The sequence below is a fragment of the Anthonomus grandis genome, chromosome 11 (genome assembly GCF_022605725.1).
Source record: "Anthonomus grandis grandis chromosome 11, icAntGran1.3, whole genome shotgun sequence".
NCBI lineage: Eukaryota > Metazoa > Arthropoda > Insecta > Coleoptera > Curculionidae > Anthonomus > Anthonomus grandis.
Genome location: NC_065556.1, coordinates 755,178 through 773,290, shown reverse-complemented (window position 1 = coordinate 773,290; position 18,113 = coordinate 755,178). Strand labels below are relative to the sequence as shown.

General features: G+C 32.5%; 1 protein-coding gene across 1 annotated transcript in view; it reads left to right on the top strand.

The window, feature by feature from the left end:
- LOC126742322 (probable serine/threonine-protein kinase clkA) overlaps positions 1 to 17,812 on the top strand; it is a 42,166-nt gene extending 24,354 nt beyond the window's left edge. The window contains exons 3-6 of the mRNA XM_050448967.1: positions 16,777 to 16,919; positions 17,005 to 17,040; positions 17,095 to 17,227; positions 17,538 to 17,812. Of these exons, the coding sequence (XP_050304924.1) occupies positions 16,777 to 16,919; positions 17,005 to 17,040; positions 17,095 to 17,227; positions 17,538 to 17,602 (377 nt within the window). The 3' untranslated portion in view covers positions 17,603 to 17,812. The remainder of the gene's footprint in view (positions 1 to 16,776; positions 16,920 to 17,004; positions 17,041 to 17,094; positions 17,228 to 17,537) is intronic.
- Positions 17,813 to 18,113: the final 301 nt, after the last annotated feature.

The following is an 18,113-nucleotide window of genomic DNA, read 5'->3' as shown; positions in this document are numbered from 1 at the left end:
ACTGATTCGTAGGGTTTCTTTAGTGTTCTACTTACGTTTGGTTTATTATTTTCATCTACATTGTTTTGTTTTTAAGTAGTTCATCTTGTTCGAGAGCCCCATTTTGGCCCCAATTTAGGTTATTTAAGTTATATTATTGTAAATCCCTGTAGTTCTAATTTTCTAGAATTTTTATACTTGCTTGCTTTGACTGTCAGTATTCTTCTAAAATTATTGGTCTCTTTGGGTAAAAGCAATGAAGATAATTCTAAATATTTTGAAACTGTTGCATCGGGTTTTAAAAAGGACGCGCTTCGTGACAATTCATTCAGTTTTAATTGTTTAGTCAATTTTTTACCTTGGAAACAATTAAACGACAGTCAAGGCGAGTTAGGTTAGTGCTTTTGATGTTGACAATAAAAGTGTGTTCCCGAATTTCGTTACAATATCATAAAAATTTTACAGTTATACTTATTTTGACAGTTGCAAAACAATACTATTTCTCTTTAATAAAATATGAAGCATTTTTCTATAAAATATAATAAGATACTCTATATAGAAGGTCAACATTCAAAGTTAAATGAATGTAGATAACGTATATTAGAGAAAAAGGCAACAACATCGCAACGCCGCTCGAACGCACTGTTGATTCCACCGACACAAGTACTCTTTACCAGTGACGTCGTCAAAAAATATTTACATGAAAAATATTTATTAATAATAGATTATGCCTTAAATTATAAAGAATAATACATTTTATGAACTCTTTGTGCGCTTTTTTAACGTCCTTTTGTAGAGTAAAGGTGCTTATTTAATAAAAAGCATTTTTATGGAATGTAAACATTTTATAATTATTATAGATTTCTAAATAGGTTTTTATTATTTTACGTTTATGACGACGGTTATCCCTTGATATGATGTTGTGACAATATCAGTAATTATTTATGAAAAAATCGGCTTAAATCGCCTTTTTCCCATAGTGCGGCACAAACGGCAGAAGTTTTTACTATCGTAACAGTTCACAAAAATACTAATATGACTCAACATTTTTTCTTTTTCAACCAGAAACTAAAGGAAAAACACATAACTTCACAAGTGCCGAATGTAAACACAAAGCAAGTTTGTCAAGCTGACATTCCGCAAAAAAATGACATCAGCTTTTGCCTGCGGTGTTGCCATTTCAAATTTTTTAGGAGGGATTTTAGGAATAAGAATGATAAAAAACATACAATGCATCCCAAATGTTTAAATTCATTTAAAATTCAGGGGTGTGTTCGAAAAAAAAACGCTCGGACCCGTCGATTTTTATTTCAAGTTGCGTATTTTTGTACGTAAAGGTTGTATATACAGGGTTGCTTAAAAATAAATTACGACCATCAATTTCATTTTTTTAAATGAAAGTACCTTTTTTTATTTCAGTTTTGAATTTCGCGTGGAATTCTACGTATGTTTCATGCATCATGTCGAAAAAAAGACGACCAAACATTATTATTGAAGTTCACCTTACGAGTCACCTTATCTCTGAGATTTTTTATACAGAGCAAAATTCCATTCATTTGTATTTTTTATTGTTGGCTGGTGACCGTGTATTTTCATAGAAACTGTATGACAGTTGTACGCCAAACAGATATTGTCAAGTGTGAAGTATACAAGCAAAGTTGCGGTTTTCACAATGGTAAAGTTAACGGAACGAGAAAAAATAGAAATTCTGTGCATGGTTGGGTTTGGTGATAGAACACGTACTCAAAGAGAAGCTGCTCAATTATTCAATGAAATCAATCCTGATCGTCCTCCGATATGTCAAAAGGTGGTGAGTAGAATAGAGACTAAAGTTAGAGAATTCGGTCATGTTAGAGATCTGCCGAAATCTGGTCGTCCTGCTCGAGATGAAAATGAACAACTTGATGTTTTGCTTTCTTTGGAAGAAAATCCATGCACTCCTCTGTCGCAAATTGGGGCGAATTTACACATGGCGAAATCAATAGTTTACCGAATAGTTAAAAAGCACAAATATATCACCCCTACAAAGTTATTCCTGTGCAAGAGTTATTTGATGACGATTTCGATAGGCGAAATGAGTTTTGTGAACGCTTACAAAACATGTGCAATGTAAATAATAATTTAGTAACAAATATTATTTTTTCCAAAGAAGCCACGTTCTGTTTGAATGGTAGTATGAACAGACAAAATTGTCGATATTGGGCAACAAAAAATTCGCATTGGATGATGGAGGTAAACACCCAGTACCCTCAAAAACTAAATGTGTGGTGTGGAATAGTGCGCGGAAGAGTAATAGGTCCCTTTTTCTTTGAACAGACTTTAACGAGACAAGTGTATCTCGGTTTTCTCCAATTTGAATTAGTTCCAGCATTACTAGCTTTATTTCCAAATCCATTGGACCCAGACTATCCTGTCGAAGAACTAATTTTCCAGCAAAATGGCGCTCCTCCGCACTATGCTGCCACTGTGCCTACATTTTTGGATAAAACCTTTCCCAATTGGTGGATAGGAAGGAGAGGACCCATCGAATGGCCTGCTAGGTCGCCTGACCTAACACCAATGGAGTTTTTTTTTGTGGCGATACCTCAAGTCGAAGGTATTTGTTAATAGGCCAAATAATCTAGACGACTTAAAAGAGAGAATTCGCAGAGAAGTGCGCGTCATAACTCCGGAAATGATTGAATGTGCAACAAGACTTTATTGATCGCCTTGCATATTGTCAAGCCATGAAAGCCATTTTGAACATTTAACTTAATTTTTGTTCTTTTTTTATTTGTTACATGAATCGTCTTTTTTTCGATAACTGTTGATTTTAGGTATAGCACATGATGCATGAAACATACGTAGAATTCCACGCAAAATTCAAAAATGAAATAAAAAAAGGTGCTTTCATTTGAAAAAATGAAGCATACATGTTGATGGTCGTTATTTATTTTTGAGCAACCCTGTATATACAAACTTCACGTACAAAAATGCGCAACTTAAAAAAAAGAATTTAGACATAACTTTTGGGATGCACTATATATAATATTAATAATAATAATAATAATAATAATAATAATAATAATAATAATAATAATAATAATAATAATAATAATAATAATAATAAATAAATTTATTTGCCAGTAATAGTACAAGTTTACAGTGCATTATTGGTATACATTCTTCATACATGATAAATGTCTATATATATATCTATTTCTACTTTTTATTTGTAATTCAAATTCTAACATCAATAAGTTAAATTAACATTATAATATGTGTTGATATATAGCTAAAAATTTCCTCTTTTGAAAATGCGTGTAGACTTGATAACAGAGAGTCGATGTATATGTTTGTAAACAAAACACCCCCCTTGCCCCTGTGCACATGTTGAACTCAAACAAAGTTATTGTTTACTAATTTTAGCCTTTCAATGTTCTAAGATGATGATATAATTTATTCTGAAATTGGATTACTTTTAATTCAGCTACTTTCAATAAAGTTTATTAATTCTAGAAATAAATAACTTTTTTCTGTACTTTTTGACAAACCTCACTATTGAATTAATGCTCCAATCCTTAGAACATGTAACTTAGCAAATTCTGTACAACAGCAAATAATGATATTGATCTGTTCTATCACTAAAATAATAGTGTGAAATTGAAACAAGTCAAATTTTCTTTAACTCTGTGACTTAACCTACGTATTTGCTTTCTCTTTAAGGATCACTTGTAAATTTATTTTAATAGCTTTAGTGTTATTGTTTTGTGGAATATTTATTAAAATATGATAGTTTTAAGACTAGTTATAGGCTATAACTATAACTAGATTATAGCTATAGTTTAAGTTTATTTTATTCATTTTATTAGGCTAGATATTGATATACAATGCATCCGTAGAGAAGGCAGAGTCAGAAAGAACGCATTTTTTTACAAAGGATGTGGTATAAATGAATAGTGGTTACATAAGCAATTTTAAGCGAAAAATTATGATAAAATGTAAAATTAAGGAAATATTTATCTAAATTAATTGTTGGTATTTTGGATTTTTAGTTGTTGTTGTTGTCAGTGTTAAAGGGTAAATGTATTTTGGTGCAATTATTTGAGGTATTTTTACATTGGCAAGAGGTGTTTATTCTTTTTGAGAGGCGAAAGCAGTGCCATCCTGCGTTTTATTAGTAACTACACTTTATTACCTACTGTTATTGTATGAAATAAAAAAAGTAACCAAATGTGAAAGAATCGAAATCTCTTGCAAGATTGGTTTCGGAGATATGTCGCGTACTCAAAAGGATGTGGTTCGGTTGTTTATTGCAACTTACCCTGATCGGTCGTCTATTAGCCAAAGCATGATAAGCAGAGTTAAAGCAAAGTTTCGTGAATTCGGGCATGAATTTGGCATACTCAAAAAGCTGGTCGGGGTTTAATAACTGAAGAAGATGAGCTTAACATTCTGTTAACGGTACAAGATAATCACCAAGCCACAATCATAAACACGGCTTCCAACGTTAATTTATCGCGATCTACTGTGCATAAAGTATGAAAAAGCAAAGTTCCACCATTATAAAATATTCTTACTTCAAGAGCTATCGGAAGATAATTTTACTGAAATGAATTTTGTGAGCAAATGCAGCAATGATGTAATCATAACAATACTTTTGTAAACAACGGATAATATTTTCTGATGAAGCAACGTTTACTCTAAACAGTCATGTGAATAGACAGAATTGTCGATACTGGGCGACCGAAAACCCTCATTGGTTCACAATATGTCATACACAACACCCTCAAAAAGTCAATGTGTGGTGCGGTATAGTGGAAGGAAGAGTTTTAGAACTTTAATTTTTTGATGATACTCTCACTGGTGAGAGGTATTTGGACTTTAATATTTGGATTTGGAAGAACCGGACATGCACCAACGTGATCTTTTTTTTCAACAAGATGGAGCCCCGCCACACTATTACTCTTTCGCAATTACTTATCTAAATGAAATTTTTCCAAATCGTTGGATAGGTAGATGAGGGTGCATTGAATGGCCACCCAGATCACCAGATTTAACTCCCCTCGATAATTTTTTATGGGTACACTTAAAAAGTGTATGTCACTAAACCAGCGAGCTTAGAAGATTTAAAAGAACAAATACGTCAGGAAATTAGAAATATTACTCCAGATGTCATTGACAACGTTCAATAAGAATTTTTAAATCACCTTAGCTATTATAAGGCTGTTAACGGTGCTCAATTCAAACATTTAATTCAGATAGGTACTTCTTTAATTTTACATTTTATTATAATTTTTGTTTAAAATTGCTGATATAACCACTATGCATTTGTATCATAGTCTTTATAAAAATGCGTTATTTCTGATTCTGCATTAAAAAAGGTGATTTCCATTAAAAAAATATGTTGATGACGTTATATCTTTTTTTTTGAGTCGCATATATTTAATTTCCACATAGAAAAACCCTAAATCCAATATTAAAATTGATGGGTTTGGGCATTTTTTTCAGAAACGTCCATTTCATTTTTATTGAATTTATCCGCTACTTTACGGATTCATGTATGTACACTGTGTCCCATTTTGCACGGCATCTCTGTAATTTTTAAGATATAGCTTTGCGGTTTTCGCGACCCTATATTACTTTTTTCTGAAACTTTTAAAGCCACAAGCAGAAATATTCCAACTACTTTTGTTCCTGAAATACATGGCGAAAACAAAAATATTCACCTTTCGAGATGTTATTATTTCTCAGGCCCTGTATAAGTACTGTTTTTAAGATTGGGCACAAACTTGGTATTTTTTAAATGGAACACTCTATAGATTCTAATCTCAAATTTTTGCATTTTTTTTTCTAAATACATTGATGTATCACAACCTAATCTTATAATTTTAGTTTTAAAAATCAGAAAAATCCATATTTATGTTTTTTTAATAGTAGAGCATGAATTTTTTCACACATGACTTGAACATGACATGAACTTGAACGTGCATAAAAAACGTTTTGTTTATTGCATTCATGGATACTGTCATAGAGTCATTAAAAATCAATAATGATGGCTGAATAATTATTTTTTTTTAAAAGTATGATATTATAAAATGTGAAGATCACAGGGAAAAAACGTGCAAAGTCACTATTAATTGAATTTGAGAAAATAAAATTTTAAATTTGAAAACGCTATAAATTTTTTAATAATTTTTTTAAAATTTTGATTTTGGAAACAATTATTATACCGTATACTAGCTTTTTAAATTATGTAATGAAATTAAAAAATATCAATTAGTTTTTTAAATTTTATTACAAAACCAACCAAAGTACAAAAAAAAACAGGAAAAAAAACGTGCAAAGTCACTTTGTTTTAAATGTTACCGTATTCACTATATTGTTGTTTAGCGCTCATTTTTTGTTGTTTTAACGGGCTTTTCTCTTCTGTTCATTTTAGGGATTTTCTTTGCGGGTATTACAGGAAGATTGTCGTAAAAGGAAAACGTGCTCTCGTCACAAAATTTTTTCAGTTGCTGTAGATCTTTGTATTTTTCTCTTGAAATAGGAATTTTACCTAAAAAAATATTTTATTAACAAAAACACTATTATTTAAAGGAATTACAAAACAAACTTACCATTATAAGCTCGTGGTGGATAGTGAAACTCCTTTTCAGATAAAGGTGGGCCTCGTATGAGTTTGGAGACTGGTTTAGTTACGATGGAAGTAGTCCAAGATCCATTATAGGTTTTACGATGAAGAATCATTCTTGGATGATTCACAGTGACTTCCAACTCTCTTATTGGTCGACTCAAAAACGGACACTTCTTTACATACAAAGGAGACAAAAATGCACTCCAGTCTCTTATAAGGCTGTCGTTAACTTCTTCTATTTTATAAGGTGTTGGTTTAACTCTAGCTTCCTTGAAAACCCGAACCCAGTCTGAAGGTAGTTCGGTCTTGGATTTGCAGTTAATTATACCCATATTTTTGTCACACTCCATAAATGAGTGGCCCCTAATCGGAAATACAACTTTGATAGTTTGAAACCTCTTTTTTTGGTGGACCAGGTAGTGCAAATAGCGAAACACTGTAAAGTTCTTATTTTGTCCTCCACAAGAGTCGCAAAAAATTATTAAAATCTTAACGCTACTAGGAAGATGATGAGTAACATCATCTTCTAAAAAAGAACATACCTCATTAGAACCCTTCTTAGCTACTTCTTCTGAACAGGTATAAAATACTGAATCAGCATCCGAAAGTCTATGGATGTTAAAAGAATAAAAAGATAATTGACGCTTATAATAGACGTCATTAGTCGTTATGTTCGGGACTGGTAAGTTTTTTTGGTAGTCCATGGCCACCGCTTCTATCTCTATTGATTTCCTACTTTGAAGTCGAGCTTGTCTCTTCCTAGCATAAAAGGCTTCTGTTTTTTTCTTATGAAGTTGTTGCGTATTTTAATAATACACAGGTGTTCTTGATTGATAATAATTTTAATGCAAAATTATGTACAAAACTGACTGATAACACTGACTGAAAAGTAACTGATTGTCTGTAAAAAACTGAGAAAACTCGACTCGACTGCCTCTGTTGCGTGTCCGAGAGGCACTCGTAATATTTTCTGTGACTGCTCGTAAAGTAGAGTCTATTCTATATTACATTATTTTAAATTGTTATGAAATAAATATAATTAAAAAAAAAACTTAAATAAAAGTATTTCTACAACATGCCGCCAGCCTTGAAACAGTTAACAGCGGTTTCAATGATATGTAATACCAACTTAACAATTACTTTCATAGTACACATATTTACAACAAATTAAAGTACATTGAACATTGCTACTGCTTAAAAACTATGATTAATACTAACTTATAATTATACATCTATTGGTAATATACAAATTCGTGATAACGCACGTTTTACTTCACCGTTAGATGTCTTAACCGTCACCACGCGAACCTTATTGTCTTTGCCTGGATGCACTTCACTGATTCGTCCTAGTTTCCATTGGAGAGGAGGTAAATTGTCCTCTTTTAGGCACACCAACTGTCCTTCTTGAATATCATGTGTCTGAGCTGTTCTCCATTTTGTTCTTGACTGCAACTGGGCTAAGTACTCTGTAGACCACCTTGTCCAAAAATGTTGAAGTACTTGCGTCATGTGTTGAAAGTTGTTCAATCTAGTAACTTCACGTAAGTCAGGTTGTCCTGGGGTTGTGCTTGATAGTCTGTTGGATTGGAAGATAAAGGAGTCAAAGGTCGGGAATTAAGACATGCTTCAATCTGTGATGTTAAAGTACCAAAATTCTCTAATGAGAAAACATGATTACCAATGATTCTTTTTAGATGAAATTTAAACGACTTCACAGCTGCCTCCCAGATTCCACCATAATGTGGAGATCGAGCAGGAATAAATTTCCATTTGATGGACTCAACTGTCAAGAAATTATTAATGTCAGCCTGTGAAGTTTTTACAAAATCATACATGGCCTTTAGTTGATTACTTGCACCAACAAAAGTTGTTGCATTGTCTGATGAAAGAGTTAAAGGTTTACCTCTACGACTTATAAAACGTTTTAAGCAATTCAAAAAACACTCAGTAGTTAAATCTGACACGATTTCTAAATGAGTAGCTTTCGTGCTAAAACAAACGAATATACACACATAAATGTTGATAACCTTTGAATTGCGTAACTTATTAGCTTTAACTGGAAAAGGGCCACAGTAATCTAATCCTGTATGTAAAAATGCTCTAGCAGGAGTGATTCTATTCTCGGGTAAATCACCCATTAACTGATTAATTAAAATAGGTTTATTCTTAAAACAAACAATACATTTTCTCAAAACCTTTTTGACTGTTGTTAAACCTGACAAAATCCAGTATTTTGTTCGCAATGTGGCTAATAATGATTGTGGTCCCGCATGTAAGTTTTTGTAATGTTCATCCCGAATTAAACATGTAGTAATATGATGAACTGAGGGTAAAATTATAGGATGCATTTGAGAAAAACTTAGAAATTTTGCGTTGTTGATACGACCACCAACTCTGAGAATACCATCCTCTAAGATGGGGGTAAGAGGCAATAGTTTGCTATTTTTATTAACATTTTTGTTTTTTAAAATATCTGAAATATCTGCCTGAAAACATTCCTGTTGGACAACCTTAATAATTAATTTTATGCTAAACTCCAGCTCCTTTAAAGAAAGTGAGCCATACTGTTTTTCGGTTTTATTTAAACAATTATGTTTAAATCTCAAGATTAATGCAATTATTCTCTGCAATTTTGCTATTGACGAATATCTTTGCATAAGATCAAAAGATTCAATTTGTTTGATATGAGCTGATAACTGATATTTAGGTCTTTTCTCTGGAATCTCTTCTGATGAGAATATTTTTTGTTTAGGCCAGCATTCTTCACCTTCTAATAACCAGGAAGGTCCATTCCACCATAGTGAAGAAGTTGTCAAGACCTCTGGGTTGGCTCCTCTAGAAATAAGGTCTGCTGGGAGAAGTGACATATGTCCAAGATTACAGTATTCGTCAATGAACTGTGTGTATAACTTTTTATACTCTGGATTTTTATTTAATTTTCTTTCAAGATACAAAAACCGATTTTTAGCTGTCTGAAAAGAATCTCCCAAATTCTGAATATTGGGTTTCGTTAAAAGCGGAACAACGAATTGTCCATCTTTAGTTTTAATTACAGATTTTTTATATTCATCCTCACATTCTTCCTCTTCCCTGTTAAAACCTTTAATAGTCTCAATGCTTTCAATTTCCCAAAATTTCCTGAGTTGTTCATTAATGTCATTAAGAGCAACGTTACAAATTGTTTTTTCATTTTTTCTAATAAAAGGTACATTCCCTGTAATTACCCACCCTAACTTGGTTTTCTGTAAAACTGGTGAATAATTATTAATTTTAATTTGTCCAATACATAGCAAATCATAAAATATAGAAGCACCGAGTAAAATGTCTATTTTTCCTGGAATAAAATATGTTTTATCTGCTAATATGATATGTTCTGGGACATTAAATTCACTTACATTCACCCTGACTACAGGCAAATTTTCTGTAATTTTATCAATTACTAAAAACGAACTTTCGTATTCATAAGAATATACTTGTGACCTAATGCAAGTTGTAACTATATAGTTTATTAAAGTTCGTTTGTCATTAATACCTGATACTGGCATATTTATGCAAATTTTGCTGAGATTTAATTTTTCACAAAGATCAGCACTGATGAAATTAGATTGTGAACCTGAGTCAAGTAATGCCCTTGCCTCAACCATATTACCTAAACTATCTGCAATATTTATAAGAGCTGTGGCTAATAAAACCTCGTTTTGCTGAGTAATTTTTGCCGTATTTGAACTGAGAACAACAGGTGTAGCTGATTGAAAAGACTGATTTGATGGACCTGGTATGTCTGGATTAAATTCAAATGTTTCGTGATGTTCTAGAGTAACATTGGTATTGCTACTGTTTACTTGTGAAACTGATTGTGGTTTTGAGGTGTTTGGATAATGTAGGAGAGTATTATGATTTTTGCTGCAAAGTTTACAACCCCTAGATATACACTTGTCAATGGCATGCTTGCCTTTCAAACAATTTGAACATAACTTCAATTTTTGCACTTCAAGAACTCTTGTTTTCACTGGTAGTTGTAAAAATTTATTACAAAAGAAAATTCAGTGTAATTCTTTGCAATAAAAGCATTTATATTGTGGACTGTTCTGGTTATTTGTACTAAAAGCTTGTATTTTGGGTTTGTAAGTTGGCTTGTGAGGATTTTGTTGCTGAGAGGAATTAGTGTGTTTGTCACTGTTTGTGTATAACGTTTCTAAAAGAAGTGAACGCTGTGTGAGGAAATTTAAAAATTCTGTGTATGTTGGAAGTGCTTTTTTGGAAACATTTTCTGACTCCCATTGTCGCTTGGTATTGTGGTCTAATTTAGATGTTAATAAATATATTAAAAGAGTTGACCACTCGCTAACTGGCTGTCTGAAAGATTCTAGAACCCTTAAATTTTTATTAACCTCATCAATCATTTTTCTGAGTTGAGTAAATGACTCTTTTTGCATAACCGGTAACTCAAACAAAGCACGAACATGCGAATGCACAATCATTTTGTTATTTTGAAATCTGTCTGTCAAAATTGCCCATGCAATATTGTAGTTATCATTTGTAACCTCCAGAGAAGAAATCACTGCCGCAGCATTGTCTGTTAAACATGAATTCAAGTAATAAAATTTTTTAATGTTACTCAAATTTGGATCATTTCCAATTAAACTAGTAAAAGTATCGTAAAACTGCAACCACTTTTCTGAGTTTCCATTGAATTTAGGCAAATCAATGGGTGGAAGCTTTACATCTTGTGACACTGGTAAATTCGTAGAGTTATTGACTACTTGTGCATTATTTTCATTTAACTCTTTATTTAAAATATTCGCTTTAGAAACTGAACTATAATATCTGTCTTCAAAATCATCTAACTCATTCTCAAAATTCTGTGAATCATCTAAAGCCATAAGCTGAATACAAACTGACTGAAAATCTGATAATAATTGTTTTGAATTTGTTAATCTGGTAGGCAGCTGATCTGCCTTCGTTCGATCTGTGTCTAAATTATCAACAAAATTACAAAATCTTGTCAACTGACTTTTTAAAGAGGTTTTCTTGACTTTTAAAGTATTTTCGTCTGCCATTTTTAATTTAAAAATGAATTAAATATGTTATAGAAAACCTCAAATTCTTGCAAAAATATATAACAACAATCAAATAAATCAATAAATAAATGCTAACAACAACACCAATCAAAACATGTAAGGGTAAATAGGATATTCGGAAAAAGGATACCTCAACTTATCTCATGGAATGAACTTTACATTCCCTGATACAAATGCAACGCGACGCCTGGCGTCGAAGCGCTTTCTGTCCTTTGCTAACCAACCAAATAGCCTCGTCGCGGGGCGCACGCCACCTGAGCTGCTTGATCACCTGACTCGTATCCCACCAATCACCGCTTGCCCGCTGAAATCTTTCGAACGTCGCTCTGTCGATGTCCGTCGTCCCCCACGCGACCGCCAGCCTAGTGTCGAAGCAGGGAGCCAACTATGGCTGCTTTGATAGAATGCGGGGTTACAAACGGCAAATGAATTTAATTGAATACCTTGAAAAATCTGCTGTTTGTGTCCTGTCACGGTCGCCAAAATGTTGCGTATTTTAATAATACACAGGTGTTCTTGATTGATAATAATTTTAATGCAAAATTATGTACAAAACTGACTGATAACACTGACTGAAAAGTAACTGATTGTCTGTAAAAAACTGAGAAAACTCGACTCGACTGCCTCTGTTGCGTGTCCGAGAGGCACTCGTAATATTTTCTGTGACTGCCCGTAAAGTAGAGTCTATTCTATATTACATTATTTTAAATTGTTATGAAATAAATATAATTAAAAAAAAAACTTAAATAAAAGTATTTCTACAACAGAAGTTCTTTCTCTAATGTAAGCTTTCTTATTTTGCGATTTAGGAACTCTTTTATTTCCAAAGTGATGTTTTGGGTAAGCCTTAAATTTAGCGACTTTAATCTAGCATTGAATTCATCGCACTTGGAACAGGTGTCAGAGCGGGGATATCCAAAACTGATATTAAAATCAGTCGAAAAAATAGTTCTGTAAGTTTCGTAAGACACAGATTTATCTGGATGTTTTAATTTATACATTGAGTGCATTTTGCGAATGTTCAAATCTTCAGGTAAGTAAATTTTCTTTGACTTTTTATTGCTATAATGACTAGACCTACCCTTAAACGAACGAATATGAGAAATAACACAATTTTTTATATCTTCTTTAAGTGCACGATGTTTATAGGATTGTTTCCCCCTGTTGTTCTTAGGAGCAACTCCTTTGACTAGAAGTGAAGTGTGAATAGTCTGAACTCTTCTTCGTGTAATTCCATGAAGTGAACAAAATGCTTTAAGGCATACTGGAATGTCGACTGTTCCTTCATTACGTAGCACTCTCACCTTATAAAAGTAACTAGCCTGCCGGAAGTGACTTTCTTCTTCTGGGCGACGATTTCTTCGTTGGAAAACAGGACTTAGAAGAATAAGGCCACTCAGATAGGCACTTTGTTCGTCCCAAGAACCTAACTCATTAAAATGTTTAATAATTTTAGCCCGTTCATTAGGTAAAACTTTTTCAAAGCACTGAAATCGCTTACAATGACAGTCTGGCCCTACTTCATGACTCTGTAAGCGTATTTTTTTTGAAACATCAGACATACGACCAGTTTTTTTACGTTTTTTAGATAGTCCACATATTTTTTTATCTAATTCGTCACCACTAGTGTCACTCGCCATGTTCACTCAGTTAAAATAATCGGCAGACTGACCTACGAGCTTAAAAAAAACAATATAATTTTCTCAACCCAACACGTTTTTCCTGACTTAACACGTTTTTATCTAGTATCGCGATGACATTGCACGTTCTTTCCCTGCATAGTTATTTAAAAACTGCAAATATCCAGTGACACAGTGCATTTCTTGTCGGTATTAATTGCTTATATGAAAATATTCTTTGAAAGGAAACACATAAACGTATTATCTTAAATTTTATAAAATACTGACTTTGCACGTTTTTTCCCTGTATTTCTCTTCATGTTTAAACCTTTCTAACAAAAAACTCGAAGCAGCGTTGCAATTATATTTAAACACGTAAATAATCGACTTATTTTATTTTGTTAAAAAATTTTAAAACTAAAAAGATCTTATTAGGTTTCCAAAAAGATGTTAGCTATCTCGAGCTACAGTATTCCGGTTGAAATCCAATCCAGAGTTTAAAACCAAATGCAAAAAATTTAAAAAAAGCATTTTGCAAGAAAGAGCATTAGGTAATATGAGCATATTTAATGGAGAAAATACAAGATATTGCTATCAAGAAAACCAACATATTATTTTTGAATGGCAGCAATCAGGCCGATTTGGTTTTATGGTTTCATATTTTGTATTGGACACTAAAATTATATATATAATTTTTGAGGATAGCTTAACTGCCCAACGATACCTAAATATATTACAAAATAATAAGCCAGAGTTGATGGACGACACACCTTTGGCACAGTGATATCAGATATATTTCCAGCAAGATGCAGCACCCGCTTATAATTCAAAGGTAGTTAGAGAATATTTAAGTGCTCTTTATTTTGATAGACACTGGATTGGCAGGCTAATTAGATGGCCCCCGAGATCACTAGATTTAAGTGTCTTAGACTTCTTTGTATGGTACTACATAAAAAATAAAATTTATGAAAATTGGCATAATAATATTACCATTTGAAAACGAAACAGAGCCTATTTTGGGTTCCTCAGAACATTTGCGAAAAAATCCTCGGACCCGTCAATTTTTGATTTAAGGGGGAACCATTTTTTTGCTAGTTTCCCCCCCCCCCCCCCCCCCGAGGGCAAAAGCCCCAACATTTTAAATGGAACGGGGGGGTCGAGTGATATCTTATTTTGAAGGTATTTTTATGTGGATTATAACCCTAAAGTTTTAAATCGTTACTATTTGCCTAGTCGTTACAGGGGCTAATAAAAGTCACAAAAAAATGTTAAAAAGTATAATTTTAAATAAAGGGCTTAAAGATAAAATCAATCAAGTAAATGTTGGCCTTCGACTTCCATACAATAATACAGGTTTTGTTCAAACCTTTCCCGTACATTTTGCAAAATTTCTGGGGTGATTTGACGACATTCATCAATTATTCTTTGTCGCAAATGGTCTAGCGATGTTGGCTGACTAGCATAAATTTAAGTTTTTAAATGGCCCCATAAAAAAAATCTAACGGGCTTAAGTCCGGGGAACGAGGAGGCCATTCAATAGCTCCTCTTCTTCCAATCTATTGTCCTGGAAACGTTTGGTCCAAATATTGACGAACCCTTGCAGCATAGTGGGGTGGCGCCCCATCTTGCTGAAATACTAGACGATTTTCCAAGTACTCGTTGTTATTTTCTAGTATCTCCACTAATGCTGGATGAATTGTATTTTCTAATAACTCCAGGTGCATCTCTCCTGTTAAATTGCCAGGTAAAAAAAGGGGCCTACGATATGTTTACCAAAAATGCCAGCCCAAACATTTAATTTTTCAGGATGTTGTGTATGCACCTCACGAAATATTCTGGGATTTGAATCAGCCCAATAGCGACAGTTGTGACGATTCACAGTACCGTTTAGGAAAAAGGAGCATTCGTTAGAAAAACATACATTAAATAGAAAGTGTCAGTCAATCATTGGCGGCTTGTTCAGATATAGTTTTACAAAATTGTACTCGCCTATCAAAATCGTCTTCGTGTAGTTCTTGTACGAGATGCATTTTGTACGGATGAAACTTGTTTTTTTTTTAATATCTTCTGAATGCTGCTTCTCTTAATACCAGACATGGTTGATAACTTCCTTGTGCTCAGTGTAGGATCTTGCACAATATGGCCTAAAATAGCTACTTCTGAAGCTTCATTCACCACTGGATTATCCATTTCACGCTTTTTATTAGCCACAGACCCAGTTTCCCTACATTTTTGAACCAATTCCAAAATGTACTTGCGATGGACCTGTCGATTAGGGCGTTGTAGTGTGTTAAAGAGCTGGGCAGTTCTATTAGCATTTTCATTCGCAAAGAAAAGAGAAATTGTTTTAACTCTTTCAGCAAGTTAATAAACCATTATCACACTCAATGTTGTAACTAACTAACTTTAAAGAGCTATTTGTTTGACACACTATGATCTGACAGCAGTAACTGACAACCACTATTAAACTTCAAAATGTTGCTATAATAACAGTCTCAACTAAACTAAGTCTATTAAAAGAAAAACAACAGAAAGTACGGTTCACAATGTAGGAGAACAAAATTTTTTGTATTTATTTAACTGCTAAATTTATAGGCATTTTTTTTTTCATAAAAAATTTAGACATGTTTTTGTAACTTTTATTAGCCCCTGTATCAACTAGGCAAATAGTAACGATTTAAAACTTTAGGGTTATAATCCACATAAAAATATCTTCAAAATAAGGTATCACTCGACCCCCCGTTCCATTTAAAATTTTGGGTGCCCTTGTCTAAGGGCTTTGCCCTCAGGGGGGTGAAACTAGCAAAAAAATGGTTCCCCCTTGAATCAAAAATTGACGTGTCCGACGATTTTTTCGCAAATGTTCTGAGGGACCCAAAATAGGCTCTGTTTCGTTTTCAAATGGCCACCCTGTATATATATGCATTTGTTTTCACTATTAAGTTTATGCTAAAGAGTAATATTTTCAGTTTATATTTAAAATACTATTAAATAAATAGGTTTAGATCATATGGCATTCTAAAAAATAATAATTAAATGCATGTGTGAAATAAATGCTGGCCTAGTATTAAAGAACAAACATAAATATGGATTTTTCTGATTTTTTAAGCTAAAATTTATAAATACTAAGTTTGTGCTTAATCTGAAAAAATAGTGCTCTAATTTTTTTTAATCCGCCACTGACTCTTATATAAAAATATCTATTATAAGGAGTTTTAATTTTTTTTTCTATCTTATACAGGGCCTGAGAAATAATAACATGTCCAAAAGTGAACATTTTCATATCCGCCCTGTATTTCGGGAACAAAAGTAGTTGAAATATTTCTGTTTGTGGCTTTAAAAGTTTTAGAAAAAAGTGATACAGGGTCGTGAAAACCACAACGCTATATCTTAAAAAATCTAAATAGGACACAGTATACATTTATATAATACGTGTTATAAATACCATTTGCAATAATAAAATTTTGAATTTGAATTTAAGATTATAGAAATGGAATGAATTTTGGAGTTGATCGACCTGGAAACCAGAATATGAGGCCTCAATTTAATCAAAATCAGAAAGAAAGAAACAGGAGGTTTAGCTACTTTGATAGAAATGAAAGCGATGAAAATGAAAATAATCAGGTAAAATCCAATTCACATGTATTTATACTAATAATTGGTTTAACTTGAAACCTCTCTAAATGTGAATGTCATTGTTTTTTTTTAGTGTATTAGTCAGTGTGTCTTTGGATATTTGCACTTGGTAAGACCGAAAACTCCTAAAATCAAATATCAAATTATCACCAGATTATTTTAGCTTGATGAGGATAGAAGTCCATCGGAAAGTATGATCATCAAATGGCTTCAAGAGCATATTAATGGAAGCGACATGGATCGAATTAAAGTGCTGAGAGATGCGAGGAGATGTTTCGCACGAATAACTACCACTGGTAAGCTAAGGTCTTTATATTGTATATTTTCAAATACAATATTTTATAATAATAACCTATTTTACTGGATATTACCGCAATATTTAAATACACAAGAAAATATGCATATGCGCAATTACTAATAATACATTTTTATGGTTTGATCTATGTATTTCTTAGGACAATCGCAATTTATCTCATGGATCTCTAATTTATCAGTTGGTAATACTTTATATTTTAAATTTCTTAATATTTATTCAAATAATATCGTAATACTCAATAAAATGTGTAATTTAATATTCATTTTCCTGACTTTAATTAAATATTTTAGATATTGAAGATGGCTGCGAATTTTCACAAGAACTGTCCAAATGCCTTGAACTGGATTTGGAGTAACCTCATTCATGTCAACTTTTTTGCAATTTAAACCAGAAATTTAGTACTAGCACTATTAATGTTTAATTATATTGTCAATTTACAGTTTCTCTTTGAAATATATTAAATTCCAATTATTATTTTATAAATACGCGGCTAGAGGTAACTGATAATCATCATTGTTCTGACTTTGACCAATTTACATCCAGTGTTTTGTATCTATGGATTCAATAGGACAATTTTTTATGGCTAGAGTAGAACTGTACTTGCTTATATAATTATTTTTATTATATGTTTTTAAGCATTATATTTAGTTATTTTATAACCTTTTTAGTTTTAAATTTAGAAATATTTAATAAATATTTATTCTCTTTCTTTATTTTTTCATAAGTATTTTAACATATATTTGGTGATAACTGGACTTGCGAATTGGAGAGAGGTGAAAATTATTAGATTTACCAGCAGGAGAAAACTGAGCGGGCTCAGGTCGCTTATACTTAAAGGCGAAACTATTTCATTTACGAGGGAAACG